Below are 27,683 nucleotides of genomic sequence, written 5' to 3' on the forward strand. Positions count from 1 at the left end.
TGATGTAGCTTATATTTTACATTTTATTTTATAGCTAGAAGTTTAGTAGAGTTATATTTTATGGCATTCTTGGTAGTTTAGTCATCATTCCAAAGCTCCTTTCATTATATACTGTGTTAAACTCATTGGCCATTTACCTGTATTAATGACAGCTCTATGTTATTTGCTTGAACGTCTTTTTGAACTAGTTTTACAGTAATCATATCATCTGTTGTCTTGTTGTAGGACTGCCTACTACACAGGCTACAGACAAGTGTACAGACAAGACTTCAAGACTACATACAAATGCTGCTCTGGGTGGTCTCAGCTCAATGGAGAGGCAGGCTGCCTCTATCGTAAGTGTTTCCACTTTTGTTTTTGTCAAAGCTGTGATCAGACATCCACAACATGAAATAACAAAAATAGGCATTAAAAGGGGGCCTGGGTAGCACAGCGAGTATGACGCTGACTACCACCCCTGGAGTCACAAGTTTGAATCCAGGGCGTGCTGAGTGACTCCAGCCAGGTCTCCTAAGCAACCAAATTGGCCCGGTTGCTAGGGAGGGTAGAGTCACATGGGGTAACCTCCTCATGGTCACTATAACGTGTGGTTCTCGGTGGGGCACGTGTTGAGTTGTGCGTGGATGCTGTGGAGAATAGTGTGGGCCTCCACACATGCTACATCTCTGCGGTAACACGCTCAACAAGCCACGTGATAAGATGTGGGGTTTGATGGTCTCAGACGCAGATGCAACTGAGATTCGTCCTCCGCCACCCGAATTGAGGCGAGTCACTACACCACCATGAGGACTTAGAGTACATTGGGAATTGGGCATTCCAAATTGGGGAGAAAAGGGGAGAAAAAAAGGAATAGGCCTTAAAATAAAAGTGGTAAAGTGACATTTATCTTTGAGAAAACTAGCACTGTTCACTCTGATCACCTGCAAGGGTGTAGTTAACAGTTAATAAACCATAGTGCAGTGAATGACTGGCTTACATTATGATTAATGAGATTCCTGTTCATTCCAGCTTCTCTGGGGATTTTGTGAGAGGGATTGTGGCTTTGTTGCCATTGTCAATCATGTACATAAACTTTTCATCATCACATCACATTTTAGGGACCAGAAAAATGTCAGTAGACTCTTTGTTTTGTTTTTTTGTCAGGATGTTACATGACTGCTGTTCAGCACAATGGAACAGTACGTCCTCCAACAATCCAATTGTAAATCATTATGTCTCGGATTCAGCCTCTGTGGTGTTGAAATGGGAATAGTCAAAAAGACTGCATGCAAAAAATACAGTATGCAGTTGTTTTCTTTTTGAGAAATTCAAGGCTTGTGTATGCCATTTTGGGATTTTCATTGAGCAAGTGCAAAGTAATTGACAAAAATGGTGCCAACAACTTGTAGTGGTACTTTTACCATACCCAAACAGTTTGGTATGTTTTCAAAAAGTTTTACCGATTTTTACAGGACCCTGTAAAAAAAAAGGAGAGTGCTTCTGCAATGCTGAATTATTCTCAAATTCTCTTTGACCCTGTAACTGTCAAAATAATTTCAAGATGGCAATTCTAATAAAACTTGGACTGGCTGTACTGGTTTTTGACCTAAGTAGTCAATAACTCTTGGACTGAACTTGGATCATATAAGTGTCTTGATGCTGTTTGCACTTTGATATGCAGATATCCATTTTGAACTTGTTCAAATCAATGCAATCTGAATTTTTGGATGTGTGACTATAGAGCTTGGGGTTGTTCATCAGAAATGTTCAGTTCTTCAAATAATGTATTGTCCTAACAAACAAGGTGTCACATGTAATTAAGATAATAGTCACTGTCACTGCTAGGTGAAATAAACAACAAAACACAATCAGTTAGATCATTAGATTAGTTGTTAAACCAACTTTGAAAATTTTCTGTGAAAACCTCATTGGAGGATCAGTCTAATTGTCTGGGTCTGATCTGTGATTCTCTCTCTTGATTCTGGTCAAGCTCTCTGCGCTTATGGTGTGTGCTTGAATGGGGGTGTATGCACGGACGGCTTGCATCAATTGTGTGATTGCCCCCCAGGATTCAATGGACTCAACTGCCAGGGTGGTGAGCACACAAGTTATTTTCATTAACATGATGAGTTCTGGTCATTTGAGATTTGAACTATGGACTCTATCTCAACCTTCAGCACTCAATGAATGTCAAGTTGGTTTGTTTAATAAATGTCAACATGCATTCTATTGTAAGTGTTCTATTACTGTAATGATAGCGCTCAACAGAAAGATGAGTTTCCTTCCTTCCTGTGATGCTGCACCAGGGGTGTAAAAAGTACTCAGAAATTATACCTAAGTGAAAGTATGGATACTGAGTGAAAATTTTACTTAATTAAAAGTCCAAGTATCTAGCCAAAAACATACTTGAGTGAAAGTAAAATAGTATATCACATTAAATTGTACTTAAGTATTAGAAAAGTAAAAAGTAACTCACTAGAATGAAATCAAGAGAGGAGATTGTGTGAGAGAGGATGTTGTTAAATTCGATTGGTTTGTTAAGTCACCTTTTTACTGTCTTGACGACTGTCATATTTCTCCCCCCGTGGCATTCGCAGCCTGGTCATAAAATCATTTTACAATAACTAGATTTTCGCAAAATTAGTTTTATGTGGCCTGTTGTACGTAACACGGCAATTTGCTGGTGGAATGAACACTAGAGATGCTAAAACAACAATTACTTTTATCCCCTTTCACTCAAATCACAAGTAAAATGGCAGATTACATAAACACTTACTCTTCACTCTGTTCCTGACACAATGCTATCTAATGGCATGTAAACACTTTTACTATAGCGCATGACTCATTTTAACATTTGCATTACGTAACCAACTACATTTACAAGCTTATTCGAGTGTGATCAAATTGCACGGTAGCTCAAATGATAGAGTGTTGCGCTTGTGATGTAAAGGAGCGGGGTGTCCTGAAGAGCATACAAATTGCGATGTTAGAGTGCCCAACCCCTTGAGACATAGAGAAAGATAATAAAAATTCAAAATAAGCTTTGAAGAAAGTTAGTAATGTTGTTGGTTTTATGAACTGTTTTCTGAGGTTTGCTACCAAAACTTGCTATTGAGCAGATAGATGAATTTAATAAAATTCATAATTATTATTTACACAGATTCCATAATCATTGCTGGTTTTATAGATATTATTATAATTAGTAGTTGCCTAAAAACTAAAAACAACAATAATAATTCAGCAAATAGGGAGTAGAAATTCATAGATATGATTTAAATATGAAGGCAAGTGTAGAAATAAATGACATGTACATATTTAATTACAAAAGCCTTTATATATATATATATATATATATATATATATATATATATATATATATATATATATATATATATATTTGGAACATGAATGATCATTTCATAACTGTCCAACCTGTAGAAGTAGCAGGCATTTCGAATAAAGTTTTGGACAAAAAACACCAGTGTTTCTCACTTCGTGCTCATAGTTTTGAATGAATACATCACATTCAGTCTGGTGGTCACATACGGTCTAGTCACACAAATATTTTAACGTATCCGAAGCTCAAATCAGATCCGAAATTCTGCTTCTGCTGATGGTCGGAACTCCACACAGCCACCGTGTGACACTCTGCCATTTGTCAATCTGTCATTTGTCGGATGCAGTGAAAAGGTGGCTTCAGTCCAGTAAGACGAAAGAAAATGACCTGCAAAAATGTAATGAGTACTTTTCAAGTTTAAATAAAATTGTAAGGAGTAAAAAGTTCTTTGGAAATGTAATTAAGTAAAAGTACAAGTATTTCATTTAAATTGCACTTGAGTAAAATACAAAGTACAAACCTAAGTATTTTTACTCAGTTACTTTACACCCCTGTGCTGCACAGTTAGAAGCCTTATCTGGATGCCATATGTGTCTCTTTTGTGTCCAGAAGTGTCAAAATCTTGATAGGATGTTTGTCAAGACAAACTTTGATGTTGGTGTGACAAAGCCTTGTGACAAAGCAGTAAACAGAGATACTTAGGGTATATTCATTGTGCTCTTGAATTATTTATACCCTTTAAGTTTATTATTTTCTTTTAATTAACTGAGAACAAAATATAGTGACGATCAAAGTTGAATTTTACCTGATAGTTAAATAAGTTCTGGTAGTTTCAATTATGTAAAGAATTTTGATTTATTTGCTTCCACACTACAAAAGTGAGCTGGATTTTTTTCTCTTTTCTCTGCATTAGTCTGTTAATCTGAATCATGAAGTTATATTACTGCAGCTAATAAAGCTTATGGCATATAGCGGTCTCTTTCATTGTAAAAGCTACCACAAGGACTTTACAGTGCAGCAGAACTTTTTTGCAGTTGAAAAGTTGTAGAATGCTATTGCATTTAGTCCAAAAGCTTATTCTGATTCACTTTTCTGTAAGGGAGAGATTCATTATAATATGATGTACAGTACCTCCAACTCCAACTATCAGAATGTGTGTTCCTCCCAAAGGGGTTCTTACTTTAATTATTGTATTCTCTGGACTGCTCCGTCACTCCATTCTGTTCTACTAGATTTAGAACAGATCTCCGGAGGGTTCCTGGGTCCCTCTGCATAGCTGTATTATCTGTGTGGGTGGGAAAATCTTGCAGGTTACCAAAGACCTTATTGCTGCTCCAGAAACTGTTAAAAAAGGAGATACACAAAGCCTGGTGTGTTATTGTTTTTCAAATGAACTACAGAGGTGTAAAAATTAGGGCTGGGTATCACCAACAAAGTCACGATACAACACACATCACAATACAGAGGCCACGATATGATACATATCACCGCACAAGTTAATTTTGAACCGAATTTCTCCTGAGCATAATTTGGTTTAACAGTGGTTTTACCCTCCTGAGACCCGAGTGTGACTGCAGTGTGCATTTTATATTTCCCTTTTTGATTTGTATCTAGTAGCACCTAATAAATATGCATGCATAAATAAATAAATAAATAAATAAATAAATAAATAAATAATTCTAGAGCAAATAATTTTCCTAAAAATGTATATCCACATATGTGGACAGTGGGACTAAGTTGTGAAATTGTAAATAATACCAAGCAATAGAAAGTCAGATCAAATTGTTTGGGAAAAGCACAAATAAAAAACTATACAAATGCATTTTGTATGACTTGATTTTACTTTTATGTTACAATATTTGTTTCTACTTTGGCAACAAAATCTCAATGTTCTCTCTTTGCACTGTCAAACAAACTAGTGATAGCCAGTACCAAAGCATTTTACCAAACATAAATTAGCATAATTAATTCTGAAGTAATGGCCAGCATCGTCCAATCACTGCCAACCATGTTAAAATTAAATTATACATTATAAATTCTGAATCTAAATACTGATTGCCATTGTCCCATGTCTGCCAAACATGTTGAGTGGTTCAAACATCATCTGTAGCCCGAATCAGAACTTTTCATAGGAAGTTTGGATTGAATACACTTTGCTTCAAAGGAAAGATATAGGATGCTCCCTATTTAGTGAATGACTTAACCTCCAGTGTGCTGTCTGTCTGCACCAGTCTCAGAACAGTTCGAAATGCACTGTGTTTTCATCCTCACATAGGATTTCTAATGAAAACCTTGTGCTATTTTACACACTAGTGTTCATTGTGTTTAGCAGTGTGGCGTTCGCGATAATCACTCAAATTTTAAAAATGGAATATCTGATTAAACGAGAGACTCTAATCTTTTGCCTAAAACAGGTTTCAAAGTAAAAGCTTAATTAGGTTTCATACCAGATGTAGTTTTGTTGGCGTTTCTCCCAAAGACAAACTCAGCTGTGATCAGCGCCATGTTGTTTTATCACATGACTCTGTACATCGTAAGTTTAACCCTTTACTGACAGCCCAGAGTCTCCTGAACTGAGATCAGTCAGTTTAAATGAAATTAAATTATACGTTGCATATAGTGAAGCCAAAATACAATGTCCACGCATGTATACGTGGGGTCACACAAGGTTAACCCAAAACATCAGATTTCCTTGTTTCCATTGAAGCACATAAAATGCTCTTTGGAACATTCTCAGATTATATTGGGATATTATGGATTATCAAGTTTTGAACAAGCTTGTGGAGTCCATGCCAGCTTGAATGTATGCTGTCATTAAAGCAAAAGGGGGACAAACCAAATATGAAGTTCTGAAATCAAACTTTCCACTCAAATTGCTATGCTTAGAATATAATTTGTAATGTAAAAAATATTTTAGATTAGAAAGGAATGCAAAATAGAAGCAGTTTCACTTCTGTTCTAGACTTTTGAATCCCAGTATATAAGAAAAAAAAGTTTGGAGGATCAGATTGGGGAGTTAGAGAATGCACAGCTGCAGTATTCTATCATACTCCTCACACATCATATAGGTATCGGTCACACCATATTTGTTAGACTGGAGGGGAGAGTTTTGGCTGAATGTCAGTAGGAATCATCAACAACAGGGCAAACGAAAATCCCAAGATCCCAGTTCTCATGTGTGCCAAGTGTTTAATTCAGATTTATGCTTCTTTTGTGTCCTCTGTTGTCCATTTTTCTTGAAGAACGTCTTGGGAATTCTCTTCAAATGATCATATAACAAAAGCTTTCTTTTAAAGCAGTGGCACTATCCATTTTGTCCTAGTCTGGTATTTTGTCATTCTAGGAGTGGAGAAGAACAGTTTCCATAATAAATAAATTATGACAGCATAGGGCAAATCCTGTGTGAGCCATATAATGGGATTTGTCAAGGATTTTCTATTTCCTTTCATTCCAGACCACCAGAGGCATTACTGAAAGCACTAGTGGAAAACTGTTGCGCTTGCGCTTTGACAGAGAATCAAATTAGAAAGTTGTCACCCCATGACGCATGATGTGTTTTTAGCTATAAAAACCCCTGAACACGTCAGCTCGATCTCTTCTTCATTATCGCTTGACAGAATCAATTGTGACAATATTTTGTGCAGTTCATTTTGAAGAGTGCTTCAGCTGACATCCGTGAACTGTTTCGTCACCGTGTTTATGGATTGGATTACGAGCAGTTTTCTCTGTGAAGCACTGCAAGCGATTGGGAAGTGCGGTTTACGAGCGGTTTTCTCTTGGATACGCTGCTCGCGATAGGGAAGCGCTGAGTATCAGCGGTTCCCAATCTGTCACTCACTCAATGTTGTGTCAATGTAGTGACACTAGGGGTCACTCTTGGGAGCCCCAAGCACCTCTGCTTTTTTGAAAAAAGGCCAATGAGAATTGTTGAGTGGAATTTGCATGCCACTCCCCCGGACATACGGGTATAAAGGGAGCTGCTATGCAACCACTCATTCAGATTTTCTCTTCGGAGCCGAGCGGTTGTATTCAGTACACTGAATTCAAGTCCCTCCAAAGACGCACCTCAAAACTGCTGGATTTATGGTGCATTTCAGTGGCTTTTCCCCCTCTGCACCCATGGAGTGCAGAGAACGCCCCTGGGCGCTTCGGCAGAGCGAAAATAAGAGAGTATATTCTAAAAGAGTATATTTTCATTCACAAAAAGAGCGGCACACACGGAACGTCTTTTTAAAGATGCCTTTCCGTTTGTGTGTTATTCCTGGTTGCGGTCATTATCTCTCGGCTTCTGACAGCCACGATCTGGACATATCTTACGTGTCTGGGCACTGCTCTCACGGAGACATCATTCGTGGATGAGTCATGTCCTCATTGCGAGAACATGACCATGGCAATGTTGCGGCTCCCTGCACGGTCCTTCTACCTAAGGGTTTGAGGCCACGTCGGTTAGCACTGGGGGCGATTTGGGGACATCAATGGGACCACCTCCACCGGGTGTCCCCCCACTGACCTCCCATTCCCCAGCACGTTCGCTTGCCCCGATCGGGCTCTCGCACGAGACCGCCGTCTCGTCTCAGCGCGAGTTTGACTTCTCGTTCGGAGCTCGGGAAGACGATGAGTTATCGAGCGCAGCATCGGAGAGTGGGCTCGTCCAGTCTGACGCAGAGGCTTTGGCTGGGCTTCCTCCTTCAGGAACAGTCACCCAGTCTTACGCTGACGTGGAAATGACGGACATGCTTTGTCCGTCATTTTCGATTCAGTTCGCCAGGCACCCGCCCAGCTTCAGCGGCGTCCGCTTCACCTCGGTGAAGGGCAAGAACGCCACTACCTTGTGTGCGAAGATCGCTACCCTTCGGCGCAAGAGCGCGATAGAGCCTGTCCCTCCAGCCGAGATGAAGAAAGGGTTCTACAGCCCTTACTTCATCGTACCTAAGAAGGCGGTGGGTTGCGACCAATCCTGGACCTGCGAGTACTGAACTCCCATTCAAGATGCTGATGCAAGAACGCATTCTAGTGAGCGTCCGGCATCAATATTTGTTCGCGGTGGTAGACCTGAAGGACGCGTACTACCATGTCTCGGTCTTACCTCGACACAGACCCTTCCTGCGGTTTGCCTTCGAAGGCCAAGCGTACCAGTACAAGGTCCTCCCCTTCGGCCTGTCCTTGTCCCCTCACGTCTTCACGAGGACAGTGTTTCCACTGAACCTTTTTCAGAGGCTCCTGGGGCATATGGCATCCTCAACGGCAGCCACACCACTGGGGTTGATGCATATGAGACCGCTTCAGCACTGGCTTCAGACTCGAGTCCCGAGATGGGCATGGCGCCAAGGGACATATCGCGTGGCCATCACGCCGATCTGTCGCCGCCTCTTCAGTTCTTGGACCGACCTTGCATTTCTATGGGCAGGGGTTCCCCTAGAGCAGGTCTCCAGGCACGTCGTGGTTACAACAGACGCCTCCAAGATGGGCTGGGGTGCCGTATGCAATGGGCACACAGCCGCCGGCTCCTGGACTGGCCCGCAGCTGCGTTGGCACATCAACTGCCTCGAGTTGTTGGCAGTACTGCTCACCCTGTGGAGGTTCTGGCCGTTGATCCAGGGCAAGCACGTGTTGGTCCGGACGGACAACACAACGACGGTAGCGTACATCAACCATCAAGGTGGTCTATGCTCCCGTTAAATGTCACAACTCGCCCGCCTTCTCCTCCTCTGGAGTCAGCAGCGCCTCAAGTCGCTATGAGCCACTCACATCCCGGGCGACCTCGACACCACAGCGGACGTGCTGTCACATCAGGTTACCCTCAGGGGAGAGTGGAGACTCCACCCTCAGGTGGTCCAGCTGATTTGGAATCGATTCAGTTGAGCACAGGTAGACCTGTTTGCTTCCCGGGAATCCTCCCACTGCCTGCTTTGGTACGCCCTGACCGAGGCACCCCTTGGTATACATGCGCTGGCACACAGCTGGCCCCCTGGACTATGCAAATATGCGTTTCCCCCAGTAAGCCTACTTGCACAGACCCTGTGCAAGGTCAGGGAGGACGAGGAGCAGGTTGTCCTAGTAGCAACCTACTGGCCCACCCAGACATGGTTCTCGGATCTCATGCTCCTAGCGACAGCCCCCCCGGCAAATTCCCCTGAGGAAGGACCTTCTTTCTCAGGGATGGGGCACCATCTGGCACCCGCGACCAGACCTCTGGAATCTCCATGTCTGGCCCCCGGATGGAATGTGGAAGACCTAAGTGGCCTACCACCCGCGGTGGTAGACACAATCACTCAGGCTAGAGCACCCTCTACGAGGCACCTGTATGCCTTGAAGTGGCGTCTGTTCGCTAAGTGGTGTTCTTCCCGACGCGAAGATCCCCAGAGATGCGCAGTCGATCGGTGCTTTCCTTCCTGCAGGAGAAGCTGGAGGGGCAGCTGTCCCCCTCCACCCTGAAGGTGTATGTAGCCACTATTTTGGCTCATCACAATGCAGTAGATGGTAAGTACTTGGGGAAGCACGACTTGATCATCAGGTTCCTGAGAGGCGCTAGGAGTTTGAATCCCTCCAGACCGCGCCTCGTCCCCTCGTGGGACCTCTCTGTAGTCCTTCGGGGTCTACAGGGAGCTCCCTTTGAGCGCTTGGAGTCAGCTGAGCTTAAGGCACTCTCTTTGAAAACAGCCCTCCTGACTGCGCTCACTTCCATCAAAAGGGTAGGGGACCTGCAGGCGTTCTCTGTCAGCGAATCGTGCCTGGAGTTCTGTCCAGGTTACTCTCACGTGATCCTGAGACCCCGACCGGGCTATGGGCCCAAGGTTCCCACAACCCCTTTTAGGGATCAGGTGGTGAACCTGCAAGCACTGACCCAGGAGGAGGCAGACCCAGCCTTGGCTTTGCTGTGTCTGGTGCGAGCTTTACGCATCTATTTGGATTGCATGCAGAGCTTTAGGAGCTCCAAGCAGCTCTTTGTCTGCTTTGGTGGACAGCGGAAAGGAAGCGCTGTCTCCAAACAGAGGATCACCCACTGGGTCATTGACGCCATCGCGATGGCATATCAGGCTCAGGACGTGCCACCCCCTGCAGGGTTACGAGCCCACTCTACCAGGAGTGTGGTGGCCTCCTGGGCCCTGGCCAGTGGCGCCTTTTTGGCAGACATCTGCAGAGCAGCGGGCTGGGCAACACCCAACACCTTTGGAGGTTCTACAATCTCTGGGTTGAGCCGGTCTCATCCCGTGTATTGGCAGGCACGAGCAGGTAAGTTCCGGGACAGCTGGCCGGGTGTACTGCTTGCGCATAGTGCCTTTCCCCTCCCTTGAGTTGAAGACGTGTGCTCTTGACTCCCAGTCGTGTTCACAGACTGTGATCCCTGGATGACTTTCCTCCTTAGCCCTCTGGCAGTTGAGTTTGCGGAGAAACTCGCTGCTGGCCCAGTACGTGCGCTAATGAGACCCTGTACTGAGGTAGGTGCTCCACATGTGCTGGTTCCCCCAAGCAGACCCCATGTGATATCTTCCGCAAAATCGTTTCCCTGTCGGTAAACTGCATCTTCCTTGGGCAGAGACCCCTCTTCCCCTGGTCGCCATGCTCTGTAGAAACTCCTCCCCCTTTGGGTAGGATCTACCATGGGACCTCTCCGCATGACATACTTCCGACAAGACTCGGTAAAGCCATGTGATGTATTCCACTCAAAATACCCCCCCCCTCTTTTTGGGCGGGGTGGTCTCCGCGGTGTCTTCCCCTTGGCACCCCCCGATGTAGACACTTATGGCTGCCAGTCGGTTAACAAATTCCACTCTTTTTGGGGAGAAAAGAGAGGAAAAGAGGCCTCGGCTGGGCTAGCCTGTCCCTATTGTTGAGCAGTCGACTTGTTCCTGTAGGACCATTCAATACATGACGGACTGGTGCGCTGGCTATGAGGCACACAGTGGTCTGCCTTCACACACCGCCAGTTCACGTAACACAGTTCAGATAGTTGTGGGGTTTTGTATAGGGACCTACATTGACTACATCGACACAACGTCGAGTGAGTGACAGGACGGGGACATCATGGTTACTTCGTAACCTCCGTTCCCTGATGGAGGGAACGAGATGTTTTGTCCCTCTTGCCACAATGCTGAACTACCTGCTGAAATGGCTGGGACCTGTTCTCAGCTCCTCAGCACAAAACCTGAATGAGTGGTTGCATACCAGCTCCTTTTATACCCTTATGTCCAGGGGAGTGGCATGCAAATTCCACTCGCCATTTCTCATTGGCCTTTTTTCAAAAAAGCAGAGGTGTTTGGGGCTCCCAAGAGTGACCCCTAGTGTCACTATATCGACACAACGTCTCGATTCTCAAAGCTCATCAGGGAACGGAGGTTACGAAGTAACCATGATGTTTTCTCTGGGATTCACTGCTCACGATCGGTAAGCGCTGTTTATGAGCGTTTTCTCCAGGAAGCACCCATGAGACGGTCTCATGCTTGAAGGGTTTCAAACTTCTGATTGCCTGTTAGTTTGTATACCTTTGTAAACACATACACTCTGAAGCCCTGGTTACCTAGGCTTAATGAATGCAGGATCATCTTTGTTTCTCGTTGGACATGAAACCTATGTGAGTGTCATTAACAAGTGCTGGATTTATTCTCATTGGATTGCTCTTAGGTGAGTATTGAAGTCAGTATGGATACACCTAGATGTTGTACATGCCCTAATGTGATGGATATCATGGATGGACATAATCGGTGCCCTGCTTGTCTTGGTGTGGACCATCTTAAAGAGGCCATGTCTGACCCATGCCCTGAGAGCTCCATAATGCCTCTTGCTGTGCATTGAGCGCAACTGGCAGGTCTGGAATCCTGTGCAGAGGATTTTCTGCTTTCTTCAAGCATTCCTATGGTTCATCATAAGCATAAGCAAACACTTCCGCATGACAATAGGAATAAAAATACTACATCTTTTCAGCATGCTAAGTGAAACTGCTGTCTTCTGCTGTAGAACTTTTACAGCCACTTCTGGCTTGAGCTCACCCTACAACAGAGGCACAGGACAAAGTGCAACCTGAATCATGCACGCCATCGTCACCAGCTATGCATGCAAAACAGGAGTTAGATGTAATGTCAGTGACTGCCTCTGACTCGCTTTTTGGCGCAAAACCGTCTGCAACCTCAATGATTGGTGAAAGTCTGCCTGCGGCCCAGTCACACCACTCTAACAGTGATAATGTGTCTGAGAAATTGGTAGATTCATCTTCAATGGTAACGTCCTTGATCTGGACCCCCCACATCAGCAGTGGGCTCTGAGAATATTTTTCTGTGTCTAGCACAAAGAGCCTCCTTTATGATGCCTCAGTGCCGTGATTTTGCATCCGTATTGGTGTCCGCATTACAGAGTTCATCAAAGGCCACATGTCCTGATCAACTGGCCCGCACACTGGCTGTGATTCAGGACCCGGAGGCAGTGGGTCTTGGCAGCATGCCACCTGTAGAACCTAGTGTTGCGGTGCTCATCATGTCTCCTGATAAGGCACTCCGTTATAACGTGCACTGCCCCAACGTCGAGTGCAGACACACAGATGAACTGCTGTCACGAGCATACTACTCTATAGCATGTCTTGGTCGTGTTTCTAATTATTTGGTGCACTTGCTTGTTGTGTTGCACTCCTTGAGTGCAGCATCATCATCTTTCTGAACTAGCTGAACTTGCGTTGCAGGCAATGGGTGTCATTGTCAACCACTGCGGCACAGCTTTGAGCACTCTAGTGCAAGCACGGTGCCAGGTTTGGTTGGCCCAATTCCATTTGCCAGAGGTCTGTCGGAACAATTTGAGATGGTTGCCGCTAGTACCTGATCGAATCTTCGGACGAGCAGCACATGAAGCTTTGGACCAGCGTGTTTCATCTCAGAGACTTGTTCCCATCATGTAGGGACAGCTTCAGGCCCCAGGGCACCAACAGCAACCCCTGCAACACTCCTTATCAGTTTCGCCATTGGAGCCCCCAACCTCCACCTCCTCCTGACAGACGTGGTGGCACCTTACTACAGGGGCATTAGTCTCACATGTGACACCAAGGCCCCCATCGTCACCCCCCCATCTCTGCAGACAAGGGCAGACAGGAGCGCTGACGTGGTAAGGTTGACTGTTGGCTGGTTTACAGAGATTCAGCTGGCTCATTGGGGATCAATAACAACAAACCAGTGGCTGCTGACTACCCACTCCAGAGGCTATTGGATACAGTTTCGCCTTCTACCCCCTTTACACACTGGTGCCACAGTAGTTCACAATCCGGGGCAGATAGATGCCCTTGCGCACAAAGTTCAGGTGTTGCTGCGCAACAGAGCCATAGAACTTGCCAACCCCCAAGTTCATCCTGGGGGATTCTTTTCCACTTCATTTCTGGTTACAAAGAAATACAGTGGGTTTGATCTGATGAAATCACACAGCATTGCATTCAGACCCTGGCTCCATGGTCACGGAAGCAGTTCCTCTTCAAAGGAGGTTACAATGGGTCCTCTGCTTCCACGGTGGGAGGTAATAAGGATGGATACCATTCTTCTCGGATGGGGTGGAGTCTGGCGCCGGAGAAGAGTGAATGGCACTTGGAGCAGGTCTTTGTGCACAGCACATTTACAGTAAACGTTCTGGAATTGACTGCAGTGTTTCTCACTCTACTCCATTTTCAGACGGTGCTCAGGGACAAACATGTCATGGTGTGCACGGACAACATGGCAACGTTTTTTTTAAACCTCAAACATCGAGGGGCACAAGGTCGTGGAGCGCACTTCAAGTTCAAGCTCACAATCTGCTGATATGGGCTCAAGCAAACCTTCTTTCCATTCGAGCGATTTACCTGCCCGTCGACTCAACCATGCCGCAGATGCTCTCTCACGTGGCAGGGTGTTACAGGGAGATTGGAGAATACACCCGGAGGTGGTGTAGATGATATAGCAGACTTATGGGTCCGCAGTAGTTGATTTTTGCCAACAGTCAGACAACTCACTGCCCTCGTTGGTTCTCTCTGATGGATGAGCCAGGATCACTGGCCTTGGATGCACTTGCTCACGATTGGCCAGACGTAACGTTGAAAGTTTTTCCCCATCACCACTGATTTGGAGAACCCTGTGCCACGTGCCTGACTGTGACCACTGTCTGCTCTTAGTTGCTCCTCAATGGCCTGCATCTACACAAAATTGTATGCTAGTAAGTGGAAGGTGTTCTGTGACTGGTGCACCGACCATGCCGCTGATCCACTACACTGTTCTGTAGAACGGATTTGAGATTTTTTGCAAGATCTATTGGAGCTTGGACGTTGTATGTAGCAGCTTTGGCAGCCAACTGTTCTGAGGTAAGCGGTGTCTCAATTGAGTCTACGTTGTGGCATTTTTGAAAGGGGCTAATCGTCTGTGCCCTCCACAGAGTGTTCGAAGCCCAACGTGGGACTTGAGTGTGGTGCTCAATTCATTATGTCAAACACCATTTGAGCCTATAATGGACTCTGATGTGAAATGGCTGTCTTTAAGACTGCATTGCTCTTGGCCATTACAACAGCAAAACATGTGAGTGAGCTCCACACATTATCAGTGAGCACTCCCTGTTTGTGCTGGGGACCTGATTTCAATATTGTTTCATTGTGGCTCAATTCAGCATTTTTACCCAAGACATTGTCTCCACAATTTATGAATCAGCCCATTGTGTTGGCTGCTCTGCCGCCAGATCAGGCTGACATGCAGGTTGAGCTATGTCCAGTTAGGTCTTTGAGGGATTACATTGACAGGACAGCAGCCTGGTGCAATACTGACCAGTTGTTTGTTTGCTTTAGTGATGCTCGCAAAGGGACTGTGCTCTATAAGCAAAGACTAGCGCACTTGGTGACGCGGGTAATTTCTCATGCATACGAGTCTTCAGGGCGTCCTGTCCCCTCATCTATTCACTGTCACACTACACTTGCTCTCGCAACATCTTGGGCAGCTTTCAGAGGTGTATTGCTCTCTGAAATTTGTGCAGCAGCAACATGGGCTTCAGCTTGCACTTTTTCTCATTTCTACAGATTGAATGTGACACCCCTGCAAGCAGTATGTGCTGCGGTGCTCTCTATCTGCACTGATACTTTGCAAGGAGATTCCTTGTGACTGTGTAGGTATTCATCTTCCACTAGTGCTTTCAGTACTGCCTCTGGTGGTCTGGAATGAAAGGAAATAGAACACTGGTTATGAATTAGGCATGTAATGATACACAAATTTCACGATACGATACGATGCAAAGCCTCACGATACGATATGATTATTAAAAAAAACAGCGCCCACAAATTTTTCGCTCAAACTCATTCAAGGATTCAACATACATGTCTTTTAAATCATAAATGTCTAACATTGGCAACAAAAAGCAGAACTCTGTAATAAAGTAACTTAAACAATAGCACTGCATTTACTTTGATTGTAATGAGACAATGACAACTCATAATTTTTGTTTTTCTTGAGAAAAAATTGTTTGTCTACACTCAAGTCATTTGTATTTGTATAGCACTTTTCACAATACACAGAGTTTCAAACAGCTTTATAGAAATCATGCCTTAATGTATTAAAGCCCCCAGTGATAAAGCTAAAGTGACTGTAGCAAGGAAAAACTTCTTTCGATGTTATTTAGTGGTGGATAAAAAAAAAAAAAACTTGAGAGGAACTTGACCTCTGGTTTTACTATATATGTACATATTCCAGTATTATTTAGTGGATTGAGCATCAACTGATCGGCACACGTAATTTTTTAGCCTCTTCCCCCATTTCACTTTGCATGTAAACATTACCGGTGTTATTTTGTTAATACAATTTTTTTATTGATTCCAGTAACAGGTTAAATAAACATGACAGAAAATACGGAATCAAATTATATGAATTTAAAACCCTTCCCTACGAACATTACCACCCTCCTGACACAAACGTGCACCTCAGTGGTCTGATAATAAATTAATAATGACACATAAATATACAATAAATCAACAGAAAGTATTTAGAAACCCCCCCCCCAAAAAAACAATAAGAATGCTATAACATTTGGAAGGAAGTCATGAGAGCTGGATCTAGATGCAGCTAAAGTTTAATAGAAAATAAAGCAAAGTACAAAAAACACACAGTAAACACTGATACAAGGCAGAACTAGGAAATAAAACAAACGTTACATCCACGATGGGACCAGAGCAGATCAGGCAGATGTCCAGGGGACCCAGGAGACCAGAGCAGATCAGGCGGATGGCCAGGAGAACAAGGAGACCAGGGCAGATCAGGTGAGCGGCCATGAGACCAAGGAGACCAGAGCAGATCAGGCGGATGGCCAGGAGACCCAGAAGACCAGAGCAGATCAGGCGGACAGCCATGAAACCCAGGAGACCAGAGCAGATCAGGCGGACAGCCATGAGACCAAGGAGACCAGAGCAGATCAGGCGGACGGCCAGGAGACCCAGGAGACCAGAGCAGATCAGGCGGACGGCCAGGAGACCCAGGAGACCAGAGCAGATCAGGCGGATGACCAGGAGACCCAGGAGACCAGAGCAGATCAGGCAGACGGCCAGGGGACCCAGGAGACCAGAGCAGATCAGGCAGACGGCTAGGAGACCAAGGAGACCAAGGCAGATCAGGCGGACGGCCATGAGACCAAGGAGACCAGAGCAGATCAGGCAGACAGCCAGGAGACCTAGATGACCAGAGCAGATCAGGCAGACGGCCAGGAGACCCAGGAGACCAGAGCAGATCAGGTGGATGGCTAGGAGACCCAGGAGACCACCTCAGGGTAGGGACTGGATCAGGAGGCCTGGTTGGTGGCCACAGGGCTGAAACAGGGTCAGGAGGCCTGGGTGGTGACCACAGGGTTGAGATAGGTCAGAAGGCCTGGGAGGTGGCCACAGACTAGAGACTGGAGCCATGGAAGGCAGAGCCGTAGGAGGCTCGAGGGGTGAAGCCGTGGCAGGTGGAGCCGTGGGAGGCTCGAGGGCCAAAGCCGTAGGAGGCTCGAGGGGCGAAGCCGTAGAAGGCAGAGCCGTGGCAGGCTCGAGACAAAGAGTCCTTGAAGACTGGGAAACAACCTCTGTGGTCGCAAACATGGGAAGAGACTTGGGAACGACCTCTGTGGTTGTGAACACTGGCAGAGACTCGGGAATGACCTCTGTGGTCGTAAGCATGGTCAGAGATTCGGGAACGACCTCTGTGGTCGTGAACATGGGCAGAGACTTGGTAACGAACTCCGTGGTCGTGAACACTGGCAGAGACTCAGGAACGACCTCTGTAGTCACGAACATGGGCAGAGACTTGGAAATAGAAGCCTTTCTTCTCCTCCTCCTCCTTATGGCCAAAGTTGGCAAAGCTGGCTCTGGGACAGACGAGGCTGGCAATGCTGGCTCTGGGACGGACAAGGCTTCAAGCTCGTTGGCCGTGACAGGCGTGGGCATTGGCTCGTTGGCCGTGGCAAGCATGGGCATTGGCTCATTGGCCGTGGCAGGCATGGGAACTGATTGTTTGTACGGAAGGGTGGTCATGGCCCTACGCACTGACCTCAGTGGGGGATCATTCAACTTGGAGACAGGAGTCGTGGAAGGCTTGGAGACAGGGGCCACAGGAGGCTTGGAGACAGGGGCCACTGGAGGCTTGGAGACAGGGGCTGCAGAGGCTTGGAGACAGGGGTCGCGGGAGGCTTGGAGCAAGGAGCCGTGGAAGGCTGGGCTGTGACATGGCGTGGAGCAGACTTAGACTTGGCTGTGACCGGGCATGGAGCAGACTCAGACTTGGCTATGACCTGGCGTGGAGCAGACTCAGACTTGGCTGTGACCTGACGTGGAGCAGACTCAGACTTGGCTGTGACATGGTGTGGAGCAGACTCATGTGTAGCTGTGACATGGCATGGAGCAGACTCAGGCATAGCTGTGACATGGCATGGAGCAGACTCAGGCGTAAAAGGCTTGGTAGCCGGGATTGGGGTAGGGAGAGGAGGATCCTCTGAAGCCAGTGTTTCTAGTGTCAATTTCATGTATTCCTCCCACGTGTAGTCTCCCGTCTCCAGCAATTCCCTCCACCGGTGAGCTGTTAGACCGATCCGGTAAATTGACTTAAGGTGGGAATCAGAAAATCCAGTGAATCTGGCAGTGGCGCTGAAACGATGGGAGTATCCCCTTATGGGTAAATCCTCCCGGCTCAACTGGACAAACACAGCCGCTAGATCCATTTGGTCAGTTGTTCTGTAACATTTGGAAGGAAGTCACGAGAGCTGGATCTAAATGCAGCTAAAGTTTAATAGAAAATAAAGCAAAGTACAAAAAACACAGTAAACACTGGAACAAGGCAGAACTAGGAACTAGGAAATAAAACAAACGTTACATCCACGATGGGAACCGATACACGAACAGGAGAAAACACAACAACTGACGAAGACTGAGCAGAAATCAGGGCATTATATACAGAAGGACTAATGAGGGAATGGAACACAGGTGAGAACAATTGGGAACAGCTGACAGAGATGAGGGCAGTGCATTTTGGGAAGTTTAGTCCAGGGAAAACAGAAGACAGAGGATAAACACAAGGCAACACAACGTTGAATCATGACAAATGCACACACACATTTAACATTTTCTATCTCCCTCCACTGTCTCCCCCCGAGAGCCCTCCAAAAAGTCCAAATAATTGCCCCATTTTTTATTAAATAAACCCATGTTGCCCACAAATTTTCTAATATCTTCATCAGTAGACGAAGACGTGGAACTACAGAGATCAAGATGAGGCCATCAGACGACATTCGGCGCTTCAGCTCTGCCTCTGCACTTTTAATATTCCCTTCCAACTCCACGAGTTCTCGTGCTTTGGATGTTTTGGTGAATGAGGCATACTGTATGATCTGACCCCTAAGAACCGCCTTAAGTGCCTCCCAAGCCATGGCCACAGAGGACACTGAGGACCAGTTGGTCTCCATATAAACATTGATTTCAGCCTTTAACATTTGTTGGAATTCAGGATTTTGTAAAAGGGATACATTAAAGCACCAACTATATGATTTCTTTTTCTCTGTATGTGACAACACCTCTAAACTCACCAGGGCATGATCTGAGACTAAGATGTTTCCAATTGGGAAATCAACAACAGATGAAATGAGAGACTTAGATATATATAAAAAATCTATTCCAGAATAAATCTTATGGACTGATGAAAACAATTTATAGTCCCTACCAGATGTGTTCAAAAGTCTCCAAATATCTGTAAGACCAAGATTTTTACACATCCTGTGAAGTGTCAATGTTGCTCTAGGGGGCTTACACACTTTTGCTTCACTATGATCAAGGACTGAGTCCATCAATTGATTAAAATCTCCTCCCAATTTTATATCATGAGGGGTGCCAGTGGCTTGCAACATCCCTTCAAGATCTATAAAAAAAGCCCTGATCATCAGCGTTAGGTGCGTAAATATTAGCCAAAATCAAAATTTGCCCCTGAATTTCTGCTAAAACAATAATGACTCTTCCTAATTTATCTTTAATCTATTTGAGACATTTGAATTGTAGATGCTTACTTATCAGTGTAATGACTCCCCTGCTCTTACTTGAGCCAGCACTAAAGAAAATATGTCCCAAAATGTTCAGCTTCCTGTGGGGAAAGATGCGTTTCTTGAAGAAACACTATATCATATTTCTTACATTTAACAAGAGAAATAACCTTCCTTATTTTTATGGGGTGCCCCAACCCATTCACATTCCACGTGGAGAGAGACAATCCACTCATATTAACATCTGACATTTTGACATATTAGAAAAAATAGATTGTGTGTCAAAAATAAAATTATAATGACCACATTCCAACATTAGTGCAACAATCAAACCCCAAACTTCCCCCCAAACCAAACAAAAAGAAAAAAGAAAAATGTGCGCATTAACCCCACACACGACAGCGGCAACTGGCGTCCATCCCTCTAAACTCAAACAGTCCATGTACACCTACGAGAGCCCCCGTGACAGCTTTGCCATTGGATTGCTCAAGTCCGGTGTTTCTATAAAAATTTTGTGAGACAATTACACAACAGAAGATAATCTATAAAACTAACTCCAGCCAATAGGCGGAATAAACACAAAGAATGTGTAGATTCATCCACATAACTGTTCCGAAGGTGTGTTCCTCCAGAAAACAAACTCCAGCCGCTGTTCAGTTTCCTAGGACAGTCAAACGAATGTTCAGTGAGCTGGCCCATTCGACTGCTACATGAGTGCAACAAATGACCCTATCACTCCAATGTCCTGCAAGAAATACTCCACAAAACAAACTCCAACCAATAGGAGGCATAAGCACAAAGAATGTGCAGAATCATCCACAACACTGTCCCAAAGGAGTGATACTACACAAAACAAACTCCAGCCGCTAGGTGGAACCACCACAAAAAGAAACAAAAAAGGCACTCAGTTTCCTCGGACGGTCAAGTGAATGTTCAGTGAGTCGGTCCACTAAGCTGCAACGTGAGTACCACAAAATAACTTACTCAGTCCATTGACTTTATGAAAGACATATCTTGCTGGAGACATTTAAACATTTTGCGGTCATCCTTAGCATCTATTCTCAATTTGGCTGGGAACATCAGTCCAAAAGCGACCTTCCATTGATGTAAGAGTTTCTTGCATTCCTTGAATCGATCACATTTCTCTCTTGTTGAATTCGCAAAGTGTGGGAACAAGAAAATGCTGTGGTTCTTCCAAGAAAGTCTTCCTTTACTCCTTGCCTCGCGTAACACAAGATCTTTATCAGATGATCTCAGAAATTTGGCCAGAATTGTTTGGGGCCTGTCTCCCTCAGTGGATCGCCGAGCCGGAAACCTGTGAGCTCGCTCGATTTCCAGCTTATGGCCTGTTATGTCGAGCAGACTCGGAAAGAGCCCATCCAGGAATTTCACCATATCCCGACCTTCTTCGTCCTCAGGAATTCCAACAATTCAGATGCCGGTTACGATTCTCCAAATTGTCCAATTTCTCCCAGACACGCTCCAAATCCACCTTGGTCGCTAGCGGATCAGCAGCTAATTCCCTCTCCGATGACTCCAGATAATCGATCCGTTTCTCGACATCCCCCATTCTTGTAACCAATGTAGAGCCTTGGCCCACTCAAAATGGCAGCAGAGACCGCATGGGCCTTTGTTCTATAATCAAAGGAGAGACATTGAACTCAGTTTCCCAGGATCCTTCACAAATTCACAACTGGATGCGAAGTCCCGCCCATGGACCCAGTCTCAAACCCCATTGGTCGAAAGCGGCCTATGACCGATGATGTCATCTTGTCAATAAAACCAGTGGACAGATGTAGTTCGGCCGCTCTGTGCTAAGCTCTGGCTGGCTGTTAAGGGACATCTGTACTGTGCACGTACTGAAGGAGTTTCCCTCCGTTTTGGACTGAGAACAAAGAGACCACGGTTTTCTAACCTCACCATTTGGCCACGGTAGAGTAAGATTAACTTAGCTTTGTTCAAGTCTTATAGTATACTTATAACAACCGGTTCAGTTTCATTGTAAAGCAAAAGTGAATTTATTTTGAAAAACGGAAAGGCGACCAGTTTCCCTTCTCCCTCTTTTTCATTCAACGTTGGCTACCTTCTGCATTCTTCTCCATCGCTGGATCCGAAGACTAAAGCAGAGACGCGTCTTTTCGCTGACAAGCGTAAGACAAGGGACCATCCAGACCGTTTCTCCTGACCGCTCAATGCAACAGGAATTCCAACGGACAACCCTACTGAAATCACACAGGATTTCCCAAGTAAGGCTTGATATCTGGGCAGATTTAGTTTAGAAACTGTGATTTTTCTGGTGAAACTAAATCGTATTTTTGATTCTAAATGCTGATGTTTTGAGTATATTTGTATGTTAAACTCTGCTCGCTGTTTGTTGTTTCGAGTTGGGAGATTTGTATTTAGTTTTCTTTTGGGGTTACGTTTGTTTTGTTGAGTGATCTGAACTAGTAATTCAGTCCCGCTGTTAAGAGCGGTTACCCTTAACTAAATTGCATGCACTTTTCCTCTCTCTCTCGCTCTCATTCTCTCTCTCTCTCACTGATATTCATTGAGTGAGCGGCGCCGTGGTTTATGTTCGACTCAGGCTGGTGAACCAAATTCTCCCGCCTGTTTCGTCAGTTCCTTTGCGTGTCCGCTCATTTCCACCCTCACGTGGTATCAGCTCCATTTTGGACCTAACCCTCCATTTTGAACCTGATCCTCCATTTTGATTCCTTTGTTACCGCATCTGGACACACACACATACACACACACACACACTCATATACACACACACACACACACACACACTAGCATATAGCTCCACTGTTAGTTTAGGATTTCCTTGATTTATTTTTGGATTAAATTCAGATAGTATTGGCTGTGTTCACTACTGCTTGATTACAATAAATCTTGTTATATTATAATAAGTACTCCTGTTTGTTTTTGTTTGAATATTGTGTTGAAACCAACCTCTGCCACGTCAAGAACTCCCAAGTTACCACAGAGTACTGTTATTTTATTGGTGTTAGAAACTAACTGTAACTAGATTACTATTAGATTTGTATAGCAATAATTTAACTAGTTTTTCCCCTTTTTGATTATTTTGATTAACAATTAAGATACTCAACCTACAGGGTAGATTTTGTTTTTGTGAGACTCAATCAGTAACTTGCTATCATATTTCTCTTTTCAAAGAGTGGTGCCCCGAGAATAGAATTTAATGAGTTAAATTCTATTTAATTATTATTTAATTGTTATTTAATTATTCTATAATTAATAACAATTAATTATTGATTATTTCTGATAGTAAAACTGATTTAAACAACCAGTAGCACCTACACCAATGTCTCCATGGCAGTGATCGATCAATGTATTACAGAAAGATCCTCCAAATCAGCAACGATCTTCGTCAGCATTGCCGACAAGTTCAACAATTCTCGCCAAATTTCCCTCACTTCTTTGGCCAAATCGACTCCCTGGCTCAAGGCCTCCGGAGGGGTGTCAGCTTGAGCATGTAACTGTCTTTTAATGTCTCCAGAGCCAGAGGATTTTGAATTCTTTTACATATTTTCTTCCTAGAACAGTAAAGGATCAGGGTGTATCGAATCTCACCGGTTTATGACATAAAAAGTATTAAAACTAGCAAAGTGCGCAGAGCTCGCCGTTCACACGTCTGAACCTCGCATGGCATCACGTGACTCCCATTATTACCAGCATATAACATGTGCGCAAGTGTTGTGCTCATACCCCTTTACATTTCAATGTCAAAAGCAGAGAATAATAAGTGTCATGTAATCACGGGTTTCTTACGTTGTCAGATTTTTTAATAAGCTTGTTTTTGTTACTTATGAGCATCTTGCTCAGTGTCGTGCTCTGTTTGACATCTAGGAGAGGCTGGATGTTAAATGTAATTTTGCTGCTGCTGTTTCTGCCTTGCAAATCCACCGATTTGTGTGGTGATATCAGCGTAAATAAAATATTGATGTACTGTAGCACTGGGACATGACACCATTTTTTGGCAAATTCGACAAGCTATAACGCTACAATCTACTTGCCGTTTGCCATCGATCTTCTCACATATGTACTTTAGATATGTTGCTCTGTTTTTCCTGTGAGCGCTCAGTGCCCCCTCACCGCGGAGGAGATTGTTTCGCAGCTCTCAGTGTTGCACTGCTTGGCTTTAATTACGCTATAATGTGTTTGTTTATGTAGTGTACGATATATATGGTATTGAATCGTGAGCGTCATATCGAACAATATTTTTTTACAACCCTATTATGAATGTAACTGTGGTTCTGTAGTTCTAACTGAGTGGAAAACCACCAGAGTCTCTGGTCACTCAGAATTCACGAGAATGATCTAGAGATCAAGCTGACATGCTCAGGGGGTGTTATAGCTAAAGACACATCATGTTTTGATGAGTTTTCCAGTAGTGCTTTCAGTACTGCCTCTGATGATCTTCCACAATTACATTCGTAACCAGCGTTTTAAGAAACACTTAAAAGCACAATTTTTGACTTGAACCACAGTTTCAATAAATTATCTTAATCACTTGTTTAAGCCCCATTGTAGCAGTCACTTATTTAATCTAAACTTATTTATAGTTAGAATGCTATAATAAATAATTTGAAAACATGAAAATTGTTTTGATAAAGCACAGACAAGGAATGGATTTCATGACTGAAGCGAATTAGCTGAATTAACCACACTTTTATATTAAGGGAGGGTATCTTTGACCAGCACCCACTTTTTGCTCCACACTTTATGTTTTCAAAGGATTCACCTGAACTGTAGTCAAATATGTACTCTGACCTGATCCAAAAGAGCTCTGTGGGGAGTAATATTCACTGTAACATGAAATCTGAATGGAACTCTGGAGACTCATTTACAAGCCATTTTCTCTGGAAAAAGTTTCCTAAAACCAAACGGATAGACAGCAGAAGATTGTAGAAAAAGTAAAACAGAGAGTGGAAGCTCTTCCACAATGCAGATCCACAAAATATTACAACAGTTAAAGTAAATTGGAGAGGTAGCCAGAGTTTAGACTGTAAGCTAAATGTTAGACTCTTAATTCTCATCATACTTGTATGAATACATGCTGTATGGCTATTTTACAATTTCCCAAACATTGACCATGAGAAAATACTCACTCCATGACTTTGAGCTGTGAATCCAATGCAAAATGAATGCTTGCTTTGCAAGGGGATGAATGGAAAGTCATAGCAGTAATTTAATTCTTTCATGTTTTCATCCATTTTCTTTGAGTCTCTGAGTGTAACCAGTTCAAGCTCAAACGCTTTGATATGATACAACATGAGCACACAGATACAACATAGATTAACAAGCTAATGTGTGGTCCCCAGTGCACTTTGCTCTTTTAGGTGTAAAGAATTGCATTTAAAGTGAGCCGTGTCATATTTAGTCTTGGCAGAATTGCCTGGTGTACTTTTGATATGGTGCCCTCAAAGGACGTCATTATAGGCAGATGTACAGAAAAGACAATGAATCTCTTTTTCAATGGACAAGCATGACATGATGGGTTTTCTCTTTTCAGTGGCTAATGTAAAACTGATGGTAGTATAAATACTTACATACTGTACTTAAAATTGTCAGGAAGCCTCAAATGACTCCAACTCCCTCATAATTACTGTCCCAATCATCTTAAATATTATTAATGAACCCTTTAGTGATGCACATTCCTGAACTAAAATCTTTGACTCTTTAAGAGAGCTGTTTCTTGGGTGGTAATGCCTGGACCTGCAAACTGTTTAAAAAATAAACTTTTACTAGTGGTGGTGCACCCAGATCAACTTTCTAACTTCTGATTTAAACCTAATCACTCATACAGATTTGAGAAAACAAGAGGTTACAAGACTTTGCACCAGCTGACCATTGAGTACACTCTTTCATGACTGTACTGAAGCAAGCATTCTATGTCAAAGAGCACGTTTTGTATATACCAACACCTGGATGAGCATTCTGCGTGAGCAAGCAACCACAGAAGCCATGTATAAACTGAGACTAATCTCTCAAGACACACTACACAGTATAAAGAGCAGTGCTTTTGTACACTTTTGCATTACAATTGAACAGACCCTTTGCCTTATTTCTTTTATGAAGCCACAGTTTACTTTTTGTGGGAGTTCTTTACTTTGTCAGTGATTAGCGCTCTATCAGAAGCAACGCAAACATCTTGTAGGCAGCCTGTCATGCATAAGAGTGGTGGCCATTGGCCAGGCTTTCTGAACCACTTCAATATGCCTCCTTATTTACCACTTTCAGTGGCAGCTCCAACTCTAAAATTTTAGATAGATCAGGACAGAGTGCTGACAAGGAGATAATTTGAGGAGAATTATATTATAAAGTCTAAGTATACCTAAGGATACCACTTTGGTTAGAGCCAAACATGCCTTGGTGTGGTATTTTTTGGTCATTAAACCGATGAAAGCTCAAAGGGATAGTTCACTCAATAATTTACTCACCCTCATGCCATCGCAGGTGTGTATGATTTTCTTCATCAGAACACATTTGAAGAAAAATCGAAAAATATCATAACTCAGTAGGTCCTTAAAATGCAAGTGGATGTTGATCTAACATTTGAAGCTCCAAAAAGAACAGACAGTCAGCATAAACGTCACTGTAAATCATCGCTGAGTTCACACAGTCTCATATGACGTATCCACGTTGGCATGTTCTGAATGTAATCTCACGTTTTTCTCTCCCCTTTGTGAGTAAACAAACAGATAAAACCAACAAAGCTTCTGTACAGCGTTCCTCCTACTCAGTTGTAAAAAGCACCTCTCTTCCGAGTGTGTAACATGTACCTCTGTTCTCATGTGAACATGCCAACACGATTATGTCACACGAGCATACTGCTGCTGAATGGAAGCGATGATTTATAGTTAAAAAGTTCTTAAATATTGATCTTTTTCGCTTTAGAACACATTAATTTAACCAGTGGAGACGTATGGATGATGTTTATGCTGACTGTCTGTTCTTTTTGGAGCTTCAAAGGTTGGATCACCATCCACTTGCATTTTAAGGACCTACTGAGCTAAGATAGTTTTCTATTTTTCTTCAAATGTGTTCTGATGAAGAAAGAAAGTCATATACATCTGTGATGGCATGAGAGTGAGTAAATTATGAGAGAATTTTCATTTTTGTGTGAACTAACCCTTTAATTTCCTGAAAACTCATTGAATCTCAGATGTGTGAATTGCTTTTGGTGTTTTGTCTTTTAAGTCAGCGACTGAAAAAGGCAACAGAAGCAGTATCAATTTGAACTAGGCTAGTGTTTCCTTCAGCAAACAGCTGTTTTCTTAAAATAACGGATCTGTGTGGCTGAGTTCAAAGGGCATGTGGGTACAGAGGAGGATGAAGCAATTGATGATTGCCTGTGGGCAGAACTTTGGTGACTGGCCAGTAATAAAAAATAAACAAAAAAAAAACTTTTACTTTGTTGAGCAAATTTAGATTTTTTTTTTTTTACATTTTGCTCAAACAAACGGGTAGTTCTGTCCCAAACTCATGCCATTGGTTGAGACAAAATTTCGGTGTCAATTTGTTCAAGACACTTAAAGAAACAGAGCAATGTTTTGTGTTTACACTTTGCGCTGAACAGTATTTGGGGGAAATCATCCTACGAATAGTTTACTTAATAAACATGCATAATTAAATTAAACTTCTCTCTCCTCATCCCTTCTCCGAGAGTCCCCCAAAACCACCAAATACCTACCCCACTTTTAGAAAAACAAGTCCCCAAACCCCAGCCTTCTACCTGCCATCTCCTCAAAAGCTGCCACCCTCCCCATCTCGGCACACCACTCCGGAAATGGTGGTGCTCCGTCCGACTTCCAACCCCTTAAAATAATTTGTCTGCCAATCATAATACTAGTCAGAACCCAATTTTGTATAT

At 43.8% G+C, this 27,683-nt stretch overlaps 1 protein-coding gene across 1 annotated transcript in view; it reads left to right on the plus strand.

The window, feature by feature from the left end:
- The window catches only part of LOC127419707 (multiple epidermal growth factor-like domains protein 6), a 39,412-nt gene that overhangs the window by 992 nt on the left and 10,737 nt on the right, over positions 1 to 27,683 (plus strand). The window contains exons 2-3 of the mRNA XM_051661352.1: positions 226 to 335; positions 1,970 to 2,074. Of these exons, the coding sequence (XP_051517312.1) occupies positions 226 to 335; positions 1,970 to 2,074 (215 nt within the window). The remainder of the gene's footprint in view (positions 1 to 225; positions 336 to 1,969; positions 2,075 to 27,683) is intronic.

The sequence above is a fragment of the Myxocyprinus asiaticus genome, chromosome 29 (assembly GCF_019703515.2).
Source record: "Myxocyprinus asiaticus isolate MX2 ecotype Aquarium Trade chromosome 29, UBuf_Myxa_2, whole genome shotgun sequence".
NCBI classification, from domain to species: domain Eukaryota; kingdom Metazoa; phylum Chordata; class Actinopteri; order Cypriniformes; family Catostomidae; genus Myxocyprinus; species Myxocyprinus asiaticus.